The sequence below is a fragment of the Mobula birostris genome, chromosome 3, assembly GCF_030028105.1.
Source record: "Mobula birostris isolate sMobBir1 chromosome 3, sMobBir1.hap1, whole genome shotgun sequence".
In the NCBI taxonomy this organism is placed as follows: Eukaryota; Metazoa; Chordata; class Chondrichthyes; order Myliobatiformes; family Myliobatidae; genus Mobula; species Mobula birostris.
In genome coordinates this window covers 185,656,431-185,679,080 of record NC_092372.1, presented here as the reverse complement: position 1 = coordinate 185,679,080, position 22,650 = coordinate 185,656,431, and the positions used below count along the sequence as shown (strand labels likewise).

Below are 22,650 nucleotides of genomic sequence, written 5' to 3'. Positions count from 1 at the left end.
ATCAAGCCAATTGTGTATGCAATTAGCCATTCCAAATGGGTTTAATCTCCCAGAGCAGCCTACTATATAGAGCCTATCAAAGGCCTTACTGAAGTTCATATAAAACATACTGACCGCCATTCCTCATTGGCTTTCTGGGTCACAAGATCAAAAAACTCAAAAAATAAAAATCTTAACATATGATCTTCCCATGCACAAAGCTATGCTGATTACCCTTAATTAACCTTTGTCTTTTCAGACGTATGTATGTCTTATACCCTCAGAATCCTCTCTGGTCTGTAGTTCCCAGGATTTTCTTTGCTGCCCTCCTTCAGTAAAGGCACTATATTCACTAATCTCCCGTCTATCAATACCTCAGATGATGATGCAGATATCTCAACCAGGGCCCCATCTGCCTCAGGACTCACCACCAGGTTCAAGAACAGTTACTACCCCTCAACCATTAGGTTCTTAAACAAAAGGAGATAACTACACTCATTCAAGGATTCTCTTATCTTGTGATTTCATGCTCATTATTTGTTATTTATTTATTATCTCCATTAGCACATTTTGTTCACAGTTACTGTTCTATAGGTTTACTAAGTATGCCCACAGAAAAAAAGAATCTCAGGGTTGTATGTAGTGACACACATGTACTCTGATGATAAATTTTACTTTGAACTGTTGTGACGAAGGCCCGTCACGGACTACAGACGGCACATGGCGCACTCGGTAAAACACTCATCCCCAGCAGTAATAGTGACTGGGTCTGAAACAGAGCTGCTACATGGAGCTGTCTCATATAGAGGCAGCAGCAACCTGCACAGGTGTGCTGATGGTGGAGGATACCATCTTTAATTGGATAATTGAGTTAATTAGCTTTTGGTTGGTCTAGGGGGAGGGGCTTAGCAGTTATAAGCCTCAGGTTACCAAGGCTTTGGTTTTTTTTTCTTTTGTGTTTAGTCTGAGGGTGGCTATATATATATTTTTTTCCCCAGTTTCTTGTTTTGAGGTAAATAAAAGCACCGCAATCTATTTTTGCGACTCAAGCCATCTTGTTATTTTATTTAAACAATTGACCTACAGTTTTTTGTGACAACTGTACATCATCAGACACTGGAGATCTTTCTACCTTCATACCTTTTAAATCATCCAGCACCTCCTGTACTTTAAGGCAGACTATGCCCAAGACTTCCCCATTTACTTTGCATGTCTTTCTCCATGGTATAAACAGATGAGAAATATTCATTCAGGACATCACCCATCTCCTCTGGCTCCTCATGATAATATCCCATTTAGTCTTTGATGGGCCCCCTATTCTCACTCTAATTACTGCTTTTTCCTTAATATATTTGTTAAATCTCTTAGGATTTTCTTTAATCTTCTCTGCCAGAATTATCTTATGCTCCTTTTTTTGTCCTCTTGATTTCCTTCTTGAGTAGATGCCTGCATCCCCTATACTCCAGGAACTCACTTGATCCCAGCTGCCTACACTTGTGGCTCATGCCTTCTTTATCTTCGCTAGGGCCTTCATATCCCTCACCATCCATGGTTCCCTACTGCTACAGCAAGATGTTCCTTCATAGGAACTCAGCAGATTCAGGCAGTGTCAATGGAGGGATATGGGATACAGGCAGTTGATATTTTGGGTCGACAATTCATCTGGACTTTGAGTCCAGACGAAAGATTTCACAGGAAATAGTGACTCTCTGTTTCCCTCCATAAATGTTGCCTGACATGCTGAGATCAAATCCTAGCCTTAATTTTTTGTGAATGTTTTTGTTTTAAAGGAAGAAAGTTGATGTAATTAATTCACTGCAACATGCAATCTTCCAAAGGGACAGCTGTTTTATATTAAAACTTGTATGTACAGGAACTTTCTTTAAACTTTCCATGATAAGTTTCTACATTCTAATAATTAACCTGCCTTTGTGAATCATGATGAGCTTTCCTCCCAGTAATGGTACTGACACAATCACGTTCTCTATCGCAGGAGACAAACTAAGCACTGACATTACTATAAATCCACTAACTGACAGCTACCATGAAAACACCTTCTCCCACCTAATCTCCATCACTTTTTCCCCTTGGACTCTCCATTTCTGCAATTCTCAAGGAGGGGTTATCTACTCCAGGACTCCTCCGAAATGCCCTCCTCCTTCTGGAAACATGCTTTCCCCTCAACTGTAGTTGGTGGAGCCCTCAACTGCATTTTCTCAATTTCCCGAACTTCTGCTCTTGCCCTCCCTCACCTAGGCAACAAAGAGACAGGATTCCGCTGGTCTACATCCTTCACACTGCCAAGCTTTTCAATCAGCACATCATCCTCTTCCATTTCCACCAGTTGTAATTGGTTCCAGCCAGTAGTCACATCTTTCCCTCCCCACACCTTTCTGCTTTCATTGGCTTCTGGTTTGTTCATCGATCCTTCCCTGTGCCATGGTATATCTCCTGCAACCATAAGAGGGGTAACACTTGTCCGTGCTCCTCATCCCTCATCACCATCCATGGACACGATCAGCTCTTCCAGGTCAAATAAAGGCGTGCATCCACCTCCTCCATCCTCATCTACTGTATTGAATGCTCTCACTACGGCCTCCTCACCTCCTCTGTGTCATCGAGGCCAAGTAAAGACCACGCATCAGTTTTGTAGGTTATCTACAATATGGTCTTTACACAGTGGTTATCCTCATCTTCTGATACACAGCATTTCAGCTCCCCTTCCTATTCCCACACTTAGTCTTTGGCTTTTCATTGCCAGGCTGACGACAGACAGGGAGAACAGCATCTCATTTTCCACCTCAGTAGTCTATAACCCAATAGTGTGAATGTTGGAAGTTCCAATTTCAGGTAACCCACATTCCCCGTGATCCTTTTATTTCTCCTTCTGGTTCTCCTGTGCTACCTTGTTCCACCTGCCCTTCATTCCTCCCATCTAATTCCACTTAGCAACTTCCTTACTTTCCAGATTGCAGATACTTATAGGATCTGCCTGCTAGCTTTACATTATTTACACAATTGAACACTGCAATCCCTCTGAACATTGCTCATTTGCAGTTTCTCCCCATATAGATAATAATCGATCCTCCCATTTCTCCTATAACTACATTACATCAGACTTCCCCAAATTTGCCAGGTTTTCATCCAAACTAATTATACCTGTTACAGGATGCCATTGTCCTCATCACAGCATGCCCTTTGGTATTATTGGCAAACTTAGAAACCTTGCATTTCATTCAGTCAGCACAGTTATTAATATAGGTAATAAGCAATTCAAGGCCAAGAACTGATTCCTGGGCTACTTCCCTAGTTACATTCCTTCAGCCTGAAAAGGATTCATTTATTGATAGCCAGTTTTCAGTCTATGCTAACACACTTTGCCCAGTACTTTGTGCTCTTAATTTATTCATTTACTTCCTATGTGGTACTACAAGTTGCCCTCAATCAGCTCTCCCTGTCATATCCTCAAAGAATTTGGTCAATCTTTTCAAAAATAACTTGCCTTTCAGAAAACCATATTGACTAGTTTTGATACGTTCAACTTTGAAAAATAATTAGTTATTTTCACTTTGATTAATGCCAGAATCTTGCCAACAACAGATGTTCCCTGCTCTATTTCTCTCTGTCTTTCTTAAATAAGGGATTCACTTTGGCTGCTTTCTCATCTTCCAATATGCTTCTGAAATACAGTGAGTTTTGAAAATTTACAGCCAAAGAGTCCACTGTTTCTGCAAACACGAGGAAATCTGCTTTCTTTAAAACTCCATGGTGCAGGCCATAGGATCTTAATGATTTGTCCATCTTATATTAGTGATTTTGAGGAGGGATCAAAATGTATGTTCTTGTCACTTGCAGGCCACAGTAAGTACAGATTGGCAACAACATCTCCTCCACAATCTCCATCAACACAAGTGCACCACGAGGCTGTGTGCTTAGCCCCCTGCTCTACTCACTTTATACTTAGGACTGTGAGGCTAAGCGCAGCTCTAATACCATATTTAAATTTGCTGATGACACCACTGTCATTGACTGAATCAAAGGTGATGATGAATCAGCATATAGGAGGGAGATTGAAACGTTGGCTTGGTGGTGTCACTCAATGTCAGCAAGACCAAGGAGCTAATTATTGACTTCAGGAAGAGGGAACCAGAGGTCCATGAGCCATCAGAGATGGAGAGGGTCAGCAGCTTTAAATTCCTCAGTTTTATCATTTCAGAGGATCTGGCTTGAGTCCAGCTGCATCATGACCTGGTATAGAAACATCAAAACCCTTGAACGGTAAAGCCTACAAAATGCAGTGGATACAGCCCAGTATATCATGGGTAAAGCTCTCCCCACCATTAAGCACGTTTACATGGAGCACCATCCATCATCGAGGACCCCCACTATTCAGGCCATGCTCTGTTCTCATTGCTGCCATCAGGGAGGAGGTACAGTGCCCACACCACCAGGTTTAGGAAACAGTTACTACTCCTCAACCATCAGGCTCTTGAACCAGAGGGGATAACTTCACTCAACTTTTCTTATCCCATCACTGAACTGTTCCCAAATCTATGAACTCATTTTCAAAGACTCTTCATCTCATGCTCTTGATAATTACTGCTTATTTATTTATTAATATTTTTCTTCTTTCTATTTGTTTTTGCACATTTGTTGGCCCATCCTGTTGGGTAAGGTCTTACATTGATTCTATTGTGCTTTTTATATTTACTATGAATACCCACAAGAGGAATCCCAGGGTTGTATATGGTAACATTTTTGTACTTTGATAATAAATTTACTTTGTAATTGTACTTTGTATGGAAGCACATTGTGATGAGGACATTCTGATTCTGCACGTATCACTTGAATTTCTCTAATATCTGTTGTGATTGGGATTTTTAGCATTTCCTCTCTTTACTTAAAATTAGTCCGTCTGTTTTTTTGGGGATATTTGCAGTGTCATCCACAGTAATCATTATCAATACTGCATCATTTCTTATAAATCTACTTTTCCCTTGTCATTAATTGGAATGACTTTACTAGTATATATTGTAAACAGAATGCAAACTAAGAGATTTTGTTTTACTTACCAGGGAGAACATGCCCAGTCACTTTAAGTTTAAGGAATACTGCCCTATGGTCTTCCGAAATTTGAGAGAGAGGTTTGCCATTGATGATCAGGATTTCCAGGTAGGTCACTTTGCAATAATTTAACACTTCTGACAAGGTTTCCATTTAATAACTTAGGTTGGAAAAAGATTTTCTTTGATTTCTCCACTTGATTAAATATTTTAAACAGAGATTGCTTAATGAAGCTGAACACCAATCACAAGGCAAATGCTAGTTGGCTGACTTGGAAGCTATTTATTCTAAGGTTAAAAGTGATCGTTGATGCTGAGGACATTGTCGGTTCATCACAGGAACATGAAGCAGTATTGATCATTAGTTTTACCAATGATCAAGTAATTTTCATTTAGCAATTAACTTCTTGATACCTGCACATGAGGAAAAATAATATGGTAATATCTGTGAATAGTATTTGCATTGAATAAGTAGTGAAATTCTTCAGTATATTGAATATCACATTGTTAACTCTTGATTCAGCATGAATCTAAACATATCTAATTTTCAAAACTATATTGACGTGCAAGAAATTGCAGAGCTAGAGAATCTGAAGGTGTTCACCATGTAAAGTGCTGCTTCTCTATTTGCAACTTTCCCATCTTGCGAACAATAATATTCTTGAAAGTTCTGATATGGTGACTGCAATCCAGTGACATTATATAATTTGCAGTGTGTTTGGTCTAATGCTGCATTGTGCACAATTACCTTGATAGTCCTGACACTTCTGGATTATTTTGTTTTATTTTAGTGTTATAACTATACAAACACCACAGAGCAATTTCCATGGTACTGTTTGTAACTGTGCTCAACGGAAGAATGGGTTAGGACCAAATTCCACTCTCTAGCCAATGATCTTTTGCAATATGGGTTTGGTTATTGGTAACACAACTTCACAGAATTTACTGAATCAGAGAGGCTAGCAAAATTATCAGGATCAGCAATGATCCTTCATTTCCATAGCAAATATCACTTTACAGTTGCGACAAATTCTATTTCAAAGCACTTAGAATGATAATCTGTTAATTTCAGCATTTCATTCTTTTAAAGAAACTTTTTTAACATAACAAAATGGAACTAACAAAGGATACTTGCTGTACAAGATGTCATGGTTTCAACCTATGTAACGTATTTTTTTAAAAACTTTATTTGCAAAATAATAATTGAAAGAAAAGCCAGAGACTATCATTAGCATGCAATAAAATGAACGATTAAATAAACTTAATCAGATAGTAATCAGTGACTACCAATATTGTTCTTGCATATTTCAGTTAATTATGTACCAATCAGCCCAGAAACTTGAGCTCATGTAGAACCCATCTGGTTATGTTGAACCAAGTCTTCCTGAATCAGTACCCCACCCACTTGCAGCTGATCTATTCTTAGCTAATTATGAAAATGTCAATGTTGAGGTGGTTTTGTGTCTCTTGTGCCACACCCATCTACCATTTCTGTAACCTTGACATTTACAACACCCTAAGGTTTATTCAACATCCAGACTCTTGTACACTCATTATCTATTGTGGTCCATCATTGACAACTGTATTAATCAGCTATGTAATGGTAGAACTTCCACCTAAAGTGGCCTAACTCTCTGCCATTTGCTAGGACCATAATTTTAAAAATACCTCTGTTACAAAGTTTATGGTTAGACTTTCTAATATTCCTTCTTTTGCTAATTATCTATTTTTGAATGACTGTAGGTTTGTCAATTGCCTTTTTTCTATTTTGAAGTTTCTGTACAGGTGGTCAGCCACTTTGGGGTCATATGTGCTTATTTCACAATTTCACTGTGGAAATGTGAACAGCAGTCCAGAATGGAAAACCGCTTAGAAAAAGATGGCAAAGACAGAATATGTATTCAACAGGGTCATGATAACTTTTAAGAATCGTATATGTTCTTTCTGACTTGCTTGGGTTTACTCAGTTGTAAATTTGTGTAATCAATTGTTCTGCCCCTTTGCAATTCTTGTTTAGTTTAACTTGTACTCTTTGAGAAGAATAGCAAGTTATCTCTTGTCCGGAGAATAATATCATTGAATATTGTTTGAAGAATTTTCCATGTTATCTTAATGAGGTTTTGTAGGTTATTGCATCTGAGTGTGAATTGAAAGGGTTTTTTCCTCCATTTTAGAATGATTAGACTGCAATTTTGATTTCTTTTTGCCTAAGTGCTTTGAGAACCGTCTTAATACCAAGTAATGTCATGGAAGATGTAAGCCAAATTAAACAGAAATAAAATCACCACAAAATGAATTTGATGATATAGTTATGTTATTTGCTGGAAATCGTACAAAAGCATTGGGGCAAAGCGACACATTTGAAGAAATCTACTAAAATTGCAGAAAAGATTTTGACATAAAAATAACCTGTCGCGCAAAATGCAAAACTTCATTGCCAGATAGAATATCTATCCCTATGTTCATAAGAAACTTTGGTCAGATGTTATAACCTATGAGCCAGCTGTGCTGGGTGCAACCAGTCGTGTGGCTCGTGATCTTAGCAGTTTAAGTGGGTGAGCATTTTTTTAAAAGTAGCAATCACACTAGGATCTTTTGGGTCGGTGGTACATGGGAATGTGAGGTATCACGAACATGGAGAGCTGCACTGGTGGAGATGAAAGTAGTGCGTGCGCATGCATGTGTGTTTATGTAAGAGACAAAACTTTGTGTATTAATTTGGTGAAACAGAGCTACCAGTTATGAAGGGTGTTTATTGAAGTCTCGGGATGCCAGTGAGGCCATGTGTAGTCATACCGGGATCTGCATTTTAGCATATCCGTTTTACAAGTGTGAATCAAAGGAATACAATAGACATCATGAGTTCAGGCACACAAAAGTGGCAGATTCCTAAGTACATTCTCTGCAGTTTTATGTGTGTACTGTTCAATTGGTACCTGACATTTATATTTTGCATAGTATGGGAATTAGTGTGGAGATATTTCAGGGAGAGGTTTTACCCAGCACATATTGAGGTCAGGCAACATCATGTTGAGAACCCTGATGATCCGAGCCAGCCCTTGATTCTGATTACGACCATTCATAAGCCCTTCACCCTCAGGGAGAAACAGAGCATTTTGTCAGAGCTGCCCTCACGTAAAGTCACGTGTGGGAATTTGGAGTTCTGGTGCAACCTGGAGAAAATGGTTGAATTTCACCAGGTGCACCTTAAAGATAAGCACATGTTGATAAGAGCAAAGAGCCCAATAGTCCGTAAGCCAGGACCCTAAATTTGGACCACCGGTACCATCTGGGGGAATAATTCTTATAGTGATTTTTGGCAAAGTATAAACCCCTAGTGCTAGAAAATATGTGATAGCATTGCTGCGGTGGTAGCTTTCTGTGTAGAACTCTATCAAGAATAGTGAAAGATCTCTACGGGGGAAGAGGCTGGTCATGAGTTGCAAGGTATCACAGGCACACAGATGGTGAGGCATTGGAGGAGCTTCCTGACCAAAGTCAGTAACAAAAATAGTCTCATTAGCTTCATAGTCAATGAATGGAGGAAGGTGGAGTACAGAGAAAAGCTACAGGAGAAGATTCTGTATGCAACTATGAATGACGAATGTTACAGAATCACATCTCAAGACAGTGAGGAGGTGTCAACTCTTACAGTGTCAACATGAAGAAGCAGATGGCCACCTATTTCTCCATGCTGCCCATGCCACAAGAGAGGGATACCAATCTGTAGTGATCTGCTCAGAAGACACAGATGTCTTTAGCATTTTGTGACAAGGTTGAGGCCCCATTGTTCCAGAAGTGTGGTACTAGACCCTGGACAAGGCTAGTAGACATCAGGAAGGTTGCTGCCACTGTTGGCATAGAGGTTTGTAGGGCTCTTATCGGGTTGCATGTATATACAGGATGTGACACTGTAAGCGCTTTTGCAAGCAAAGGGAAGGCAAGTGTCCTAAAACTTCTGACCTGCAACAGGGAAACTCAGGACACATTCTTTGAGTTGGGTCAGGAATGGAACCTCTCCCCAAAACTGATGGACGAACTGGAGGCATTTACATGTCTCCTGTATGCCCCAAAAGCATCAACCATCAAGGTCAATGAGCTCAGCTATCACCTTTTCTGTGTCAAAAAAGGTGAAATTGAAAGTCATCAACTCCCACCATGCAAGGACTGCTTAACAAAACATGCACAGCAAGCCAACTACCAGGCTGGTATATGGAGAAGATGTTTTGAGAAGGACCCACAAGTGTCAAGCCCTGTTGGCAGAGGATGGAAGATGGAGAGAGAAGAGGAAGCTGAACAGTTGGTGGTGCACTGGATGGAAGACCAGCCAGCACCCGTTGCCGTCTTGGATCTACTGGCCTGTAACTGTCCAAAAAAATGTTCACTCCCAAGATACATAGAACATAGAACGGTACAGCACAGTACAGGCCCTTTGGCCCACAATATTGTGCCAGCCCTTAAACCCTGCCTGCCATATAACCCCCCACCTTAAATTCCTCCATATACCTGTCTAGTAGTCTCTTAAATTTTGCTCGTGTATCTGCCTCCACCACTGACTCAGGCAGTGCATTCCACGCACCAACCACTCTCTGAGTAAAAAAAACCTTCCTCTAATATCCCACTTGAACTTCCGACCCCTTACCTCAAAGCCATGTCCTCTTGTACTGAGCAGTGGTGCCCTGGGGAAGAGGCGCTGGCTATCCACTCTATCTATTCCTTTTATTATCTTGTACACCTCTGAAACGTCTCCTCTCATCATCCTCCTCTCCAGAGAGTAAAGCCCTAGCTCCCCTAATCTCTGATCATAATGCATACTCTCTAAGCCAGGCAGCATCCTGATAAATTCTCCTCTGTACCCCTTCCAATGCTTCCACGTCCTTCCTATATTGAGGCGACCAGAACTGGACACAGTACTCCAAGTGTGGCCTAACCAGAGTTTTATAGAGCTGCATCATTACCCCGCAACTCTTAGACTCTATCCCTCGACTTATGAAAGCTAACACTCCATAAGCTTTCTTAACTACCCTATCTACCTGTGAGGCAACTTTTAGGGATCTGTGGACATGTACCCCCAGATCCCTCTGCTCCTCCACACAACAGCCAAATGTCAGTTAAAATCAGTTATAAGTGTCCAGTGCAAATTAAAAGTGTCCAAAGCAGAGTTAGGTGGAGCAATATAAACAACAGACAAATATTTTTCTAAAAATGAAATGATTCACTCTACTGAAAGTGGGCACTGTACTGTGAGTGCCACCAATGACATAGTTTTCAATGTAGAATTTTATAACAACATTTGATGAAAAGTGCTTGAACTCAGCTATCATTGTGAAAAATTTCAATGTTGAGGGATCACTGATGACAAAATACGACTAGGTTGAACATAAATGTTGTGCTTTATATTGGCCACTTTTCAGAAATGCTTAGTGTTATAAAATGCATGATAGCACACATAAAGCTACCACTGGTGCAATGCTATCACATATTTTCTAACTCTAGAGATGTATACCTTGCCAAAAATTGCTATGAGCATTATTCCCCTCAGATGGTACTGACCAACCTTACTGGCTCACAGACTACAAGGAATATATGGAATAGTATGGCTCAGGGGGTGCGGGATGGTGAATGGGCGACTGCCAGGAATGCCAGCCATGAAGGGAGATGTTGCTTTTTTTAAAGGGGAATTGAGGCAGTGACTGGGGGGAGGTGAGAGTAGCTGGGGAACGATAATGGCAGTGATTCAAAAAGCTGAAGAGACAGCCATGGATTATGCAGAACATAAATATCGAGCATATGAGGAGTATTCAGGATTGGATAATCCAGGGAGGGATGACCCAATCTTCCTGAAAATGATGAAGGCCCACTAGGAAGTGTTAGATTTAGGGATGGCGGTGGGGTCAACCTACCCTGCGATAGTTTCGTGGGCCATTGAGGTAGACCAAAGAAAGTGGAAGAGGAATCGTAAAGTGCTTATAGTGGATGCAGCTGCTGTGACATCACAGAGGGTTTGCTTTGTGTGCCAGCAACCAGGGCACCTAGCAAAGGACTGCCGGACCAGGCATAAAACAGTAAAGGAGTTGATATGCTCCGGCTGTGGCCTGTTGGGACATGATTGGAAGCAGTGTCCAAAAAAGAGGAAAGAAAACCAGGGGAAAGTCACAGCAGATACACAAACTCTCATCTCATCAGCGCCCAGTCTGAACAAACTGACTGCTGATCAGATCATAGAGCTGATGAAGGTGGCTTCTCATTTAGAAAAAAAGGTGACGGCAGCTTCCACTGCGAGCACTGATGACCCGCAGATGTACACAACAGCATTGTTAGGGGGCTGGCAATGCAATATTGTAGTTGACATGGGCAACAGTATCGATAACTAGCCTACTCTTGCCAACAACCGGGCAGACTATTTACTTTACGGGTGTAGGAGAAAAATGCTGAAAACAGAAAGAAGTGAGTCACAAATTCTTGAAATTGGCAAGATGCAGCTTCCAGTGTATTTCTGCGTCTATCCAAATAATGAGGGTACTATCAGGAATAGACGTCCTAAGGGAAGCAGAAGTTGTTAGGATGTCTATTCTCAGGATAGTACAATGCTGTTGTGTCATGATGAGGGTGCTGCCTGAAAGGGCAGGGTTTGCTCCTACATGAATAGGACACAGATAGTAAAGATACTATATATGCAGACAGACGGTATGCCTTTGGGGTAGTGCATGATTATCTGATGACAGAACAAGGGCACAACGAGGACTTGTATTTTCAACAGGGGCAGTTATTCAATACGGACACCTAGTACAGCATTGCTGGAAGCAGTGAGTCTGTCAGCAGAGGTGGCAGTAATTAAAGTAAAAGCTCACTAGAAAGAAGAGAGTAAGGAGCTTAAAGGAAATGAGTGGGCAGACATCAGTGCGAAGAAGACAGCAGAGGAACAAGAGGCAATTGAAATTGCATGTGTGCAGGAAGAAATGACTGAAGCCAGTTTAATAAAATTATATGAAGAGGTGGAGGCAGAAGAGAGGGGAAAATGGAGGAGAAAAGGGAGCAAAGGAAAGAGCAGATGGGAGCTGGACACATGGGGAGGTAGGGGTTACGGTGGCCCCACCATGTATTATGCTGATATTGCTGCAGTTATATCATGGAGTGATGCATCAGCGAAGGCAGAGCATGATCACAAGTAGGACTGGTGGTGGCCAGGGATGAGTGGGGATATTGAGAAATTCTGCTGCCATTGTATAATTTCTGTGTAAAGCTACTGCTGGCAAATCAGCCACGGCCAAGGGGACCTTGGGGAAACATCCATTTGGAGTTCACGGAGCCCCTGCCAAAACGCAGGGGGAAAAGCTGCTGTCTGGTAATTATGAATCACTTCACCCGGTGGGCAGAGGCTTTCGCAACATGGGAATGCACCGTTGCACGGATTCTAGTTCAGGAAATCCTCCCAAGGTGGGAATCCCAGTCCAGGTGGGCTCAGATCAGGAGTGCATTTCATTGGGAAAGTGCTGAAGGAAATGTGCTGACTGTTAGGGATTCAACAACAATTACCACTCTCAGAGTTCAGGAATGGTAGATAGGATGAACCAAACAATCAAGAATGCCTTAGCCAAAGCAATAAGCTAAGACGGGAAAGACGTGGGTTGATGTATTACCAGGAAAGCTAATGAGGTTGCAAGCAACCCCAAACCGCACGTTGGGTCTCAACCCCCATGGATTATCGATGGGGCGAGCAATGCGACTCCCTTGTGGGGTAATTACGGGTTGCGGTAAGTCTGAGACTTACAGGGATAGAATGACACAGTATGTGAAAGACCTTTGTAACCAACTTAAAGTGTTGAAGGACCAGGCAAAACAACAGCAGCACATTGCTGATCAAAGAGAGCCAGAGGGAAAGGAGATGGCCCTTCCACAGCCGGGTGACCAAGTCATGGTGAGGGTGCTGCCTGAAAGGACAGGGTTTGCTCCCAGATGGATAGGGCCACAGATAGTACTTTTTACAAGTGACACTTATGTCTGTGTGTAGATTTGGTGAGGAAGCCAGTGGAAACACTGGACTCGGGTTAAAGCATACGACTGAGCTTCTTGTTGCTTCCACAGACAGAGCGGGGGATCAGTTGTACCTAGTAATCATGCAGAACCTAAGTGATACACATTAGCTGGCTACACCAGACCTGACCACAGTTGATGAAAGCACGCCTACAGGAAACGTGAAGGTAGAAGACACTGGGAGCATGACAGAAACCCATGAACAGGATGCTAAGGTGTGATGGTGACGATACTCTATAATGAAGGCTGGTTGTTGAAGGTAGATGATTTGTTGAATAGAATAGAGTAGAAAAGATATTGGGGAAAATAGATGGAGAAGGATTTAAGTTAGAGCAGAGACAGCAAGTTCCACAACTTTGATGGCATTTCAGACTGAGAAAGATTGCACACAGCATCTGAAGGTAGTCACCCCCATCCTGAATGGGGAGTGAATACAAATGAGCTAGGCCCTTTCAGCAGCCGAGTTAGCAATCAACTGGACAGTTTGGAAAGGGGTGTCACCAGGGAGAGGTCCTTGCAGTCATTCAATTAGAGACCGCCCCAGCCTCTTCCTGTACATCGTTGAGAGGGCCTATGAGTCTGATATACTTATCTTTCTGGTGCCTCTGGAAAGAAACTTTTAGCTACCAGAGAATGAAGAGGTGAAGACAAGGAATGTGACTAAGCTGCAATCGGCCAACAGGCATAAGGACAAAACTGTTGATTGTTGTTCAAATTTCTGGAATAATGTCTCTGCTTAGCATTTTGTAGGTAGCCATTAGGGATGAATGGGTAGATGTAGATGCATATAAAGTAATTGTGGGAAATGCAGAGGCGGGGCATTTTTGCTGTCCTATTTGAGTAGGGCCTCCTTAAGCCTTTCCTGGTACAAATTTATTTTTGTCCAGAAATTGCAAGAGTTAGAGCAATTTTGTGGTTTAGCACAGGTAGCAACTAACGTAACTGACTTTGGCCACTAGGCTTCAGATTTGAATATGCATTGAAAATTAAATTTAAAATGCAGACCAGGAAAAAGGCATTTAAGTGATTGCCTACATATGCATGAATCCAATCAACATCCCATTGCATAGATACGACAGTAATTAAGACGTATTTTAGGTGTGATGAGGGGAAATCCAGACATTTTAAACTGTTACATGTGTACTTCAAGAGGAAGTTGTAAATATGGATTTGTTTGAATTGTACTGAATTTTCTTTGATCTCTTGTGTAATGTGACACTTGGGGGTGGGGGGGGGGGTGGTGTGTGGTTGGCAGCCTGCCCAGCATCCCTAATGACCAACACTATTTATTGTCCCTGTGTTAAAATGCTTTTGCGGGATTATGGGTGGGTGTTCAAGTTCACTTATTGTTACATTTTAGCTCAGATTATACAGTTATTCACGTGTGTTTGTGGGTGACCCTGACTGTAACTGGGGTGTGTAATAATCACCTCCCCCGTCTGTATGTGACTGAGTGGGTTCTCTCCCCCGGTCATAATACCTGGTCTGTTTTTGTGCTTGTTGCAATAAAAATGGCTGTTGAGTTAAACGAGCTTTTCTTGTCTGTCATCGTGGAGCGAATGCTCACCACAGTATAAAATGTGTGTAGCCCTGGACACAGACGTAACTCTACCTAAAGCATCTCAATATGATGCCTGCTGCTGCATCTTGTTTTGCTGAATAAAGAGGCTGCTTCATATCTACCGGTACTGTTCCCCAGTACTGGTACTTACCACTCTTGCACACCTCCTCCTTCATTCATGCAACAACAAACCCGTCTCTTGATGAGGCACTGAGTTACACCAAGCCTTTCTGACCAGTTGGCCTCATCTTTAAATTTCATTGTAGAAGCGGAGGTGAAAATGGCTGGAGGTCAGAATTGGGTTTATTATCACTGTCTTACATGATGTGAAATTTGTTGTTTATAGTAGCAGTACAGTGCAAAGGAATAAAATTACTGTAAGTTACAAAATAAATAAATAGTACAAAAAAAATGAATCATGAGATGGAGTTCACGGACACATCATAAATCTGATGATGGTGGGGGAAAACTGTTCCTGAATTATTGAGGCTGGATCTTTGGGTTCCTGTACCTCCTCCCTGATGGCATGTCCCAGGTGGTGATGGTCCTTAGTAATTGACGCCGTTGTCTTGAGGCACCGCTTTTTGAAGATGTCTGTAACGGGTGGGGATGGTTGTGTCAATAATGGAGCTGACTGAGTCTACAATGCTGCAGCCGTTTGGATTTTTGTGCATTGTAGCCCCTGTACGTACAGGTCCTCAGAAACCTTGATACCCAGGAACTTAAAGCTGCTCACCCTTTCCCTCGCTAACCTCTTAGTGAGGACTGGTACGTGCTCTGCTAGCTTCCCGTTCCTGAAGTCCACAGTCAGCTCTTTGGTATTGCTGACATTGAGTGCGAGTGACACAACTCCAGTAGTCCAGCTGACTCACTCCTGTACATCTCCTCCTTGGCATCTGAGATGCTGCCAAGAACAGTGGTGTCATCCGTGAATTTATAAATGGCATTTGATCTCTGCTTAGGCACGCAGTCATGAATGTGGAGACAGTAGAGCTGTGGGTTAAGCATGCATCCTTGAGGTATGCTTGCATTGATTGCCAGCAGGGAGGAGATGTTATTACCAATCTGCACTGACTGGCCTTCTGATGAGGAAAGTGAGGATCCTGTTGAGGAGAGAGGTACAAATACCCAGCTTTAGAAGCTTGGTGATTAATACTGAGAGGATGATGGTATTGAAATCGAGCTGTTAAAAAAAAAAGCAGCCTGATGTATCTTTTGTTCTTGTCTAAATGCTCTTAAACCAGAGTGGAGAGCCAGTGAAATTGTGCCTCCTGTTGTGGTAGTGGACGAACTGCCAAAGTTCTTGCTCAGGCAAAAGTTGAGGTTATAGCATTGATTCTGCCTCTCAGATCACTAGTATATCTCCTGGCATTCAGGAAGCCAGTTGACCTGACTCACACAAGTATTTTGGATATTGTTAGTAGCAAGGATTGCTGATCCAAGAGTTAGGAAATGCATCTGTCCTGCTGAATTCTTTGTGGAACCCCAGACCAACGGTGTAAATTGAGTTGGGCGACTGGTAAGTGGCCACAAGCAGGCACCCAAACCTTGCATATAGCTTGCACTTAGGAAGGAGCGGAAGTATCAGCTTTATGATGGTCACGATCTATCTGGCTCCTAGTGTTTTAGTGGTTAAGCCAGATTGTTTTAATAAAGTTAAACAGTGTTTCCAATATGAATTCATTAAAAACATAATCTAAGTGCCTTCAAAACATACTACAATTTTTCCTCCTAATTTATGTAAACTTTTCCTCTGCGTGTAAATTAACCAATCTCCTCGTGTTCCAACCACATACTTGAGGTCCTCAGTGTGCCCCCATGTAATAGCATTTCAGTAAATGACTAATTCCAATGCTATGAAGACCATAAGACCACAAGACATAGGAGCAGAATTAAGCTATTCAGCCCATCGAATCCGCAGCACCATTTCATCCGGGCTGATCACGGATCACATTCTTACACCTGCACTCTCACCATATCCCTTGGTGCTCCAATCAATTTATTCCCACTCGCTGCCTCCTGCCTGTCAGCCATTCCTCTATCTATGCCAGTATCTTTCCTGTAACACCATAGGATTTTACCTTGTTAAGCAGCCTCATGTGAGGCACCATATCAAACACCTTCTGAAAATCTAAGTAAATGACATCCACTGCTTCTCCTTCGTCCACGCTGCTTGTTACTTCCTCGAAGAATTCTAACAGATCTGTCAGGCAAGATTTCCCTTTACAGAAACCATGCTGATAATGACTCATTGTATAATTAGTCTCCAAACACCCCGAAACCTCATCCTTACTAATGGACTCCAACACTTTCCCAACCACTGAGGTTAGGCTAACTGGCCTATAATTTCCTCTCTTTTATCTTCCTCACTTCTTAAAGAGTAGAGTGACGTTTGCAATTTTCCACTCCTCCATGATTCTTGAAACATCATGACCAATGCATCCATTATCTCTTCAGCTTCTTTCAGGACTCTGGGATGTAGTCCATCTGATCCAGGTGACTTATCCACCTTAAGACCTTTCAGTTTGCCAAGCACTTTTTCCTTTGTAATAGAAATGGCACTCACTCCTGCTCACTGACTCCCAAACCTCTGGCAGACTGGTAATGTCTTCCACAGTGAAGATTGATGCAAAGTACTTATTAAGTTCATCTGCAATTTCTTTGTCCCCCATTACTACCTCACCAGCATCATTTTCCACTAGTTCTATATCAGCTCTCAACTCCCTTTTATTCTTTATATAACTGAAAAATCTTTTGGTATCCTGCCTTCATATTTCATCTTTTCCATTCTTATAGCTGTTTTAGTTGCCTTCTGTTGGATTTTAAAAGCTTCCCATCATCCATCTTCCCATTCCTTAAGGGTACCTTTATGTCAAGCTGACTAATAAGATCTGGGTTATTACACAACACCCAATCTAAGATAGCCTTTGCCCGAGTAGGCTCAAGCACAAGCTGCTCTAAAAAGCTATCTCGTAGGCATTCAACAAATTCTCTCTCTTACGATCCAACACCAACCTGATTTTCCCGATCCCCTTGCATATTGAAGTCCCTCATTACAATTGTGTCATTACCTTTATTGCATGCCCTTTCCAGCTCTCTTTGCAATCTCAACCCCACATCTTGGCTACTATTTGGAAGCCTATTTATGATTCATATACTGTTTTTTTTTACCCTTGCAGTTTCTTAACTCCACCCACGAAGATTCGACATTCCCTGACCCTGTCGTCTCTTTCTAAAGATGTATTTCTATCTCTTACCAGAGCCACATCACCACCTGTGCCTTCTTGCCTGTCTTTTCGATACAAAGTATATCCTTTGATGTTAAACTCCCAACTATGAGCTTCTTTCAGCCACAACTCAATGTTGCCCACAACATCATAACAACCAATCTCTAATTGCGCCACGAGTTCGTCCACCTTATTCTGAATGCTATGTGCATTTAAATACAGCATTTCAGTCCTGCATTCTTCGCCTCAGTATAAAGTTTGGCTCTGTAGTACAACTTAACTCTTTGCTCTGTCTGCATTAGCACCCAATCACTGGAGGTTCTGTATGCATTGAGAATTTATGTATTTTTCACTTTATATTCACAGATGTATGTAACATATTCTTCACAAAATGAAAATGAAATCAAACAAATGATCACGGTTTAAAATATTTTCAGTTACAGGTGGCTAAATAACTCAAGGCAGTTACCAATTCACAAAAAATGCGAGAGAAACTCAGCAGTTCAGGCAGCACCTATGGAAACGAATGAACTGTCAACATTTCGGGCTAAGGCTCTTCATCAGGACTACAAAAGAAAGGGGAAGATGCCAGAATAAGGCGGGGGAGAGGGGAAAGGGTACAAGCTAGAAGGTGATAGGTGAAGCCAGGTGGGTAAGGGAGGGGGAGGGCTGAAGTAAGAAGCTGGGAGTTGATAGGTGGAAAAGGTAAAGGAGAGGAGAGTGGACCATGGGAGAAAGGGACGAAGGAGGGGCACCAGGGGCAGATGAGGGGCCAGAATGAGGAAATCAAGAAGAAGAAAGGGGAGGGGGAAAAATAATACCAGAAGTTGGAGAAATCGATGCTCATGTCATCAGGTTGGCGACTACCTAGATGGAATATAAGGTGTTGCTCCTCTAACCTGAAAGTGGCCTCATCATGAGAAAAGAGGAGTTTATGGACTGACATGTTGGAATGGGAATGGGGATTGGAATCAAAATGGTTGGCCACCATGAAATCCTGTTTTTTTGCGATTGGAACAAGGGTACTTGACAAAGCAGTCCCCCAATCTACATTAGGTTTCAGCACTGTAGAGGAGGCCATATCGGGTGCACAGGATACAGTAGACATTCACAGCAGATTTGCAGGTGAAATATTGGGGCCCTGAATTGAAGTGAGGGAGGAGGTGAATGAGTAGCTGTGGCACTTCTGCCACTACAGAGAAAAATGCCAAGAGGGACTAGTGGGGAGGGACACATGGACAAGGGAATCACGGAGGGAGGAACCCCTGCAGAAAATGCAGGGAGGAGAGGAGGAAAAGATACTGTATGTTTTGTGGTAGCATCCTGTTGAATGTTGTGGAGGTGTGTTGGGTGGTAGATGAGGACGAGGAATTTATCCCTTTCAAGGTGGTGGGAAGATGGGGTTTACTTGGATGTCCAGAGAATAGAGGAGATGCGGGTGAGGGCAGCCTCAATGGTGGAGGAAGGGACACTCCGTTCTTTGAAGGAGGATATCTCTGATGTTCTGGAAAGGAAAGCCTCATTTGTAGATGCAGTGGAGATGAAGGAACTGAGAAAAGGGAATGGCATGAGAAAAGGGAGACTGGGTGGGAAGACGTGTGGTTAGGATAGCTGGAATGGGTAGGTTTATAAATGATTTCATTAGATAGTTTGTCCCCAGAGATGGAGTCAGAGAAATTGAGAAAGGGGAGAGAGGTGTCAGCAATGCTGGTTATGTACGTATAATTTTCAAAAGAGTTTTAATTAGTGAAATAATAGTATTGTAAATTCTGATAAAATGTTTATAGGAACAAAAAGCCTTTGTTGTTAAATACCCAGAATGAGTAAGAGCTATAAAAATTATTTCCAGGAGATTATGTCATCAAAACACTTAAATAGCTGGTTTTAACAGAAGAAAACCATTGCTGTTTTATTGGTAGCAATCTGAACATAAACTAAAAACTGAAAAAAAGGCTAAGATCATGTGTAATAATGTAAAAAGGGGAAGAATGAGTGAAGGCAAGTGTGAGTGTCTTTCAGGCAGAGGTAGGAGAATTTAAAATGGGAAATAAGGATATGGCAGAAGAATTAAACAAATATTTGGTCTCCACCTTCAAAAAAAAAAGAAATTTAATCTCCCGAATATACCAGAGAACCAAGGATCCAGTACAAATAAGGAAACTGGTACAGTAAAGAAATACTGTTAGTGAATGTAATGAGCTTGAAACTGATAAATCACAGCATTTACACCCAGAATTCTGATGAAGGGAACTGCTGATCTCTTGGCCTGACATCAGCAGTAAAGAGGCAATGGAAATGCAAGAGACTGCTGATGCTTGAAATCTGGTGCAACACACTGAGGTTCTCTGAACATAATATCAGGGCATTCAGGGAAAATGATTATACAAATGGGCAAAATGGACATGATTTTTATATACATAGGCAAGTCATGCTTGGGTAACACACACAAAATGCTGGAGGAACTCAGCAGGCCAGGCGGCACCTATGGAAAAGAGTACGGTTGACGTTTTGGACTGAGACCTTTCATCAGGACTGTTAATGTATTTAATGATGTAATGTCATCAGGGCTCAAGTGATGTATTGGATTTCTGAGAGAATGTGTCCAGGAGAGCGAAATATGGATGGTATTTGTATCTTTGACAGTATTTCCACAGGCTCCCACCTAGGTGGTTGGTGAACAAGGTGAAAGTACATAAAATTGATGTTAATATGCAGGAGCAGATGGAGAAGAGATTAACAAGAAGCAAGATATAAATACAAGTATCCTTCTCAGATTGATAAGATTTGGCTAGTGGCAAGAAACAATTTATTATGATTGGTATTGAGGATGACTTTAGTTTCAAGGGTTTTGAGGTGACTGATGAAAGCAAAATGGTTTTTGCAGACTCCTCCACAGATAGAGTTGGAGTGTCCTGATGGGACAGGTGACTGGGTAGTTTGTGAAGTTGTGCACTCATTCAGTACCACACACAGGATTTTTGCGTCTTTCTGATGCACGGTTCTGAGGCTTTCAGTTACATCCACTTTAGCTCAGAGGTTGGGAATTGTTGCTGCTTCAAGGAACCTACACTACATGTACTCATGTGGAAAATTGACATTCAGATACAGCAAGCAATTAAAAAAGCAAATGGTACATTGGCCCAGAGGTAAGGAAGTTTTATTGCAATCGGCTTGAAGAGACCACACCTCCAATCCTATGTACAGTTTTGATCTCGTTCCCTAAAAATATACTTGCCATGGAAGGTACTTCAGCAAAGATTTTCTAGACTTGTCCTGGGAATGACAGGTTTACCATTTGAGGAGAGATTGAGAGGACTGGGGTGTATTAAAGTTTATATGAATAAGAGGAGCATACAGTATTTTTACAGGCTAGATTCTGGCCAAGCAATTTAGGACAGGGGGGCACATTGTAGAAATAAGAGTTTAGGATTGAGATAAGGGGGAATTTTTTCACTCTGAGGCTGATGAAACTTTGGAATTCTCTACACAAGGCCTATTGAGTCAATTATAGTTTTATTGCAAATTATTCAATCACTAGGCATCGAGGGAATCAAAAGATCTAGGTTTGGTGCAAAGAAATGGTGTTGAAGTAGGAAAACTAGCTGTGATCTTGACAATTGCCAGTGCAGGCTTGAAAGCTTACCTGCTATTTATATTCTTGCTATTTCATATGTGCATACTTATAAGAATTATGGCAGCTTTATTCTAGATGTTGCAGGAAATCATACTTTGATTTGGAAGTGACATCTGAAGCTAATTAACCTTGCTACACTAACACACATGGTGAGAATAAGACAGCCTGAGCCTATAAAGAGAGAATGCCCAAGATCACAGGTGTATGACATGATGGTGTCTGGTTTGGTGCTGGCTATGGTTTAAGACCAGTTAAACTACTGTGTGATGTGACACAAGGTTGCATGAACCAGCTCTGTTGAGCTTTGCCACTGAACATCAGGAAATGATTGATTGAAGAGAACCTGCAAGCAGCTATATGCTGCTGGCTTTTAGCAGTGAGTTACAATGAGGAGAGAAACCGTTTGTAGTTATTACAGCACAGAAAGAAGCTTTTTGAGCCATTTGGTCCATACTGGCTACTCCTATCCCAGCCCCACACCCAGTCCCCATACTGTCCCTGTTAACCTGCAACTTTATTTCTCTCATGTCCATCTCCAATTTCATCTTGAAGACATTGACCATCCCTGCTCCCATCAACCTTAGAGGTAAGCAGTTCTGGGGTACTACCATGCAATGCACGAATAAATAAATACTTCCTGTATCGCATGCCTAAAATGTTGAGTATTTTCCCTGTTGTCACTGAGATTTATCCTGTACAACTTGTGTTATATCTTGTATACTTGTCATTATTGTGAACACCTCTAGAAGATCTCCCCTTTTTCCCACCTTTCTTGCTCCAAGTATAACCCAACTCCTTCAACCTAACCATTTAGCTATAATTCATCATCTCTGTAAACTTCCAGGTAAAGCTCCATTCATTCAAAGACCATTCACTGACTAAAGGTGCACCTAGAACTCTCCATTTCAGGAGGTATACAGCCTTTGAATTTCTTTGAAACTCATCTCTACCTAGATATTATTAGAGAGCAATAGACAGTGGACAGCAGCCCTTTGGTGATACAAAAGGAAAGAACGGCCAAAAATAGTCATATCTGTAAGGGGGCATCATTGAAAGGTCTGAGGAAAGCCGGGATCCACTACTGTATTAAGCAGGTCAGAGTTGATGTGGGATTGTCTGGGGAATTTTATTACTTGCTAGTCCTCAGTGACA

General features: G+C 41.7%; 1 protein-coding gene across 2 annotated transcripts in view; it reads left to right on the top strand.

Moving 5' to 3' along the window:
* LOC140195479 (phosphatidylinositol 5-phosphate 4-kinase type-2 alpha) overlaps nucleotides 1-22,650 on the top strand; it is a 242,023-nt gene that overhangs the window by 117,062 nt on the left and 102,311 nt on the right. For both annotated transcript variants that reach the window (XM_072253826.1, XM_072253827.1), the window contains exon 3: nucleotides 5,055-5,151. In XM_072253826.1, the coding sequence (XP_072109927.1) occupies nucleotides 5,055-5,151 (97 nt within the window). The remainder of the gene's footprint in view (nucleotides 1-5,054; nucleotides 5,152-22,650) is intronic.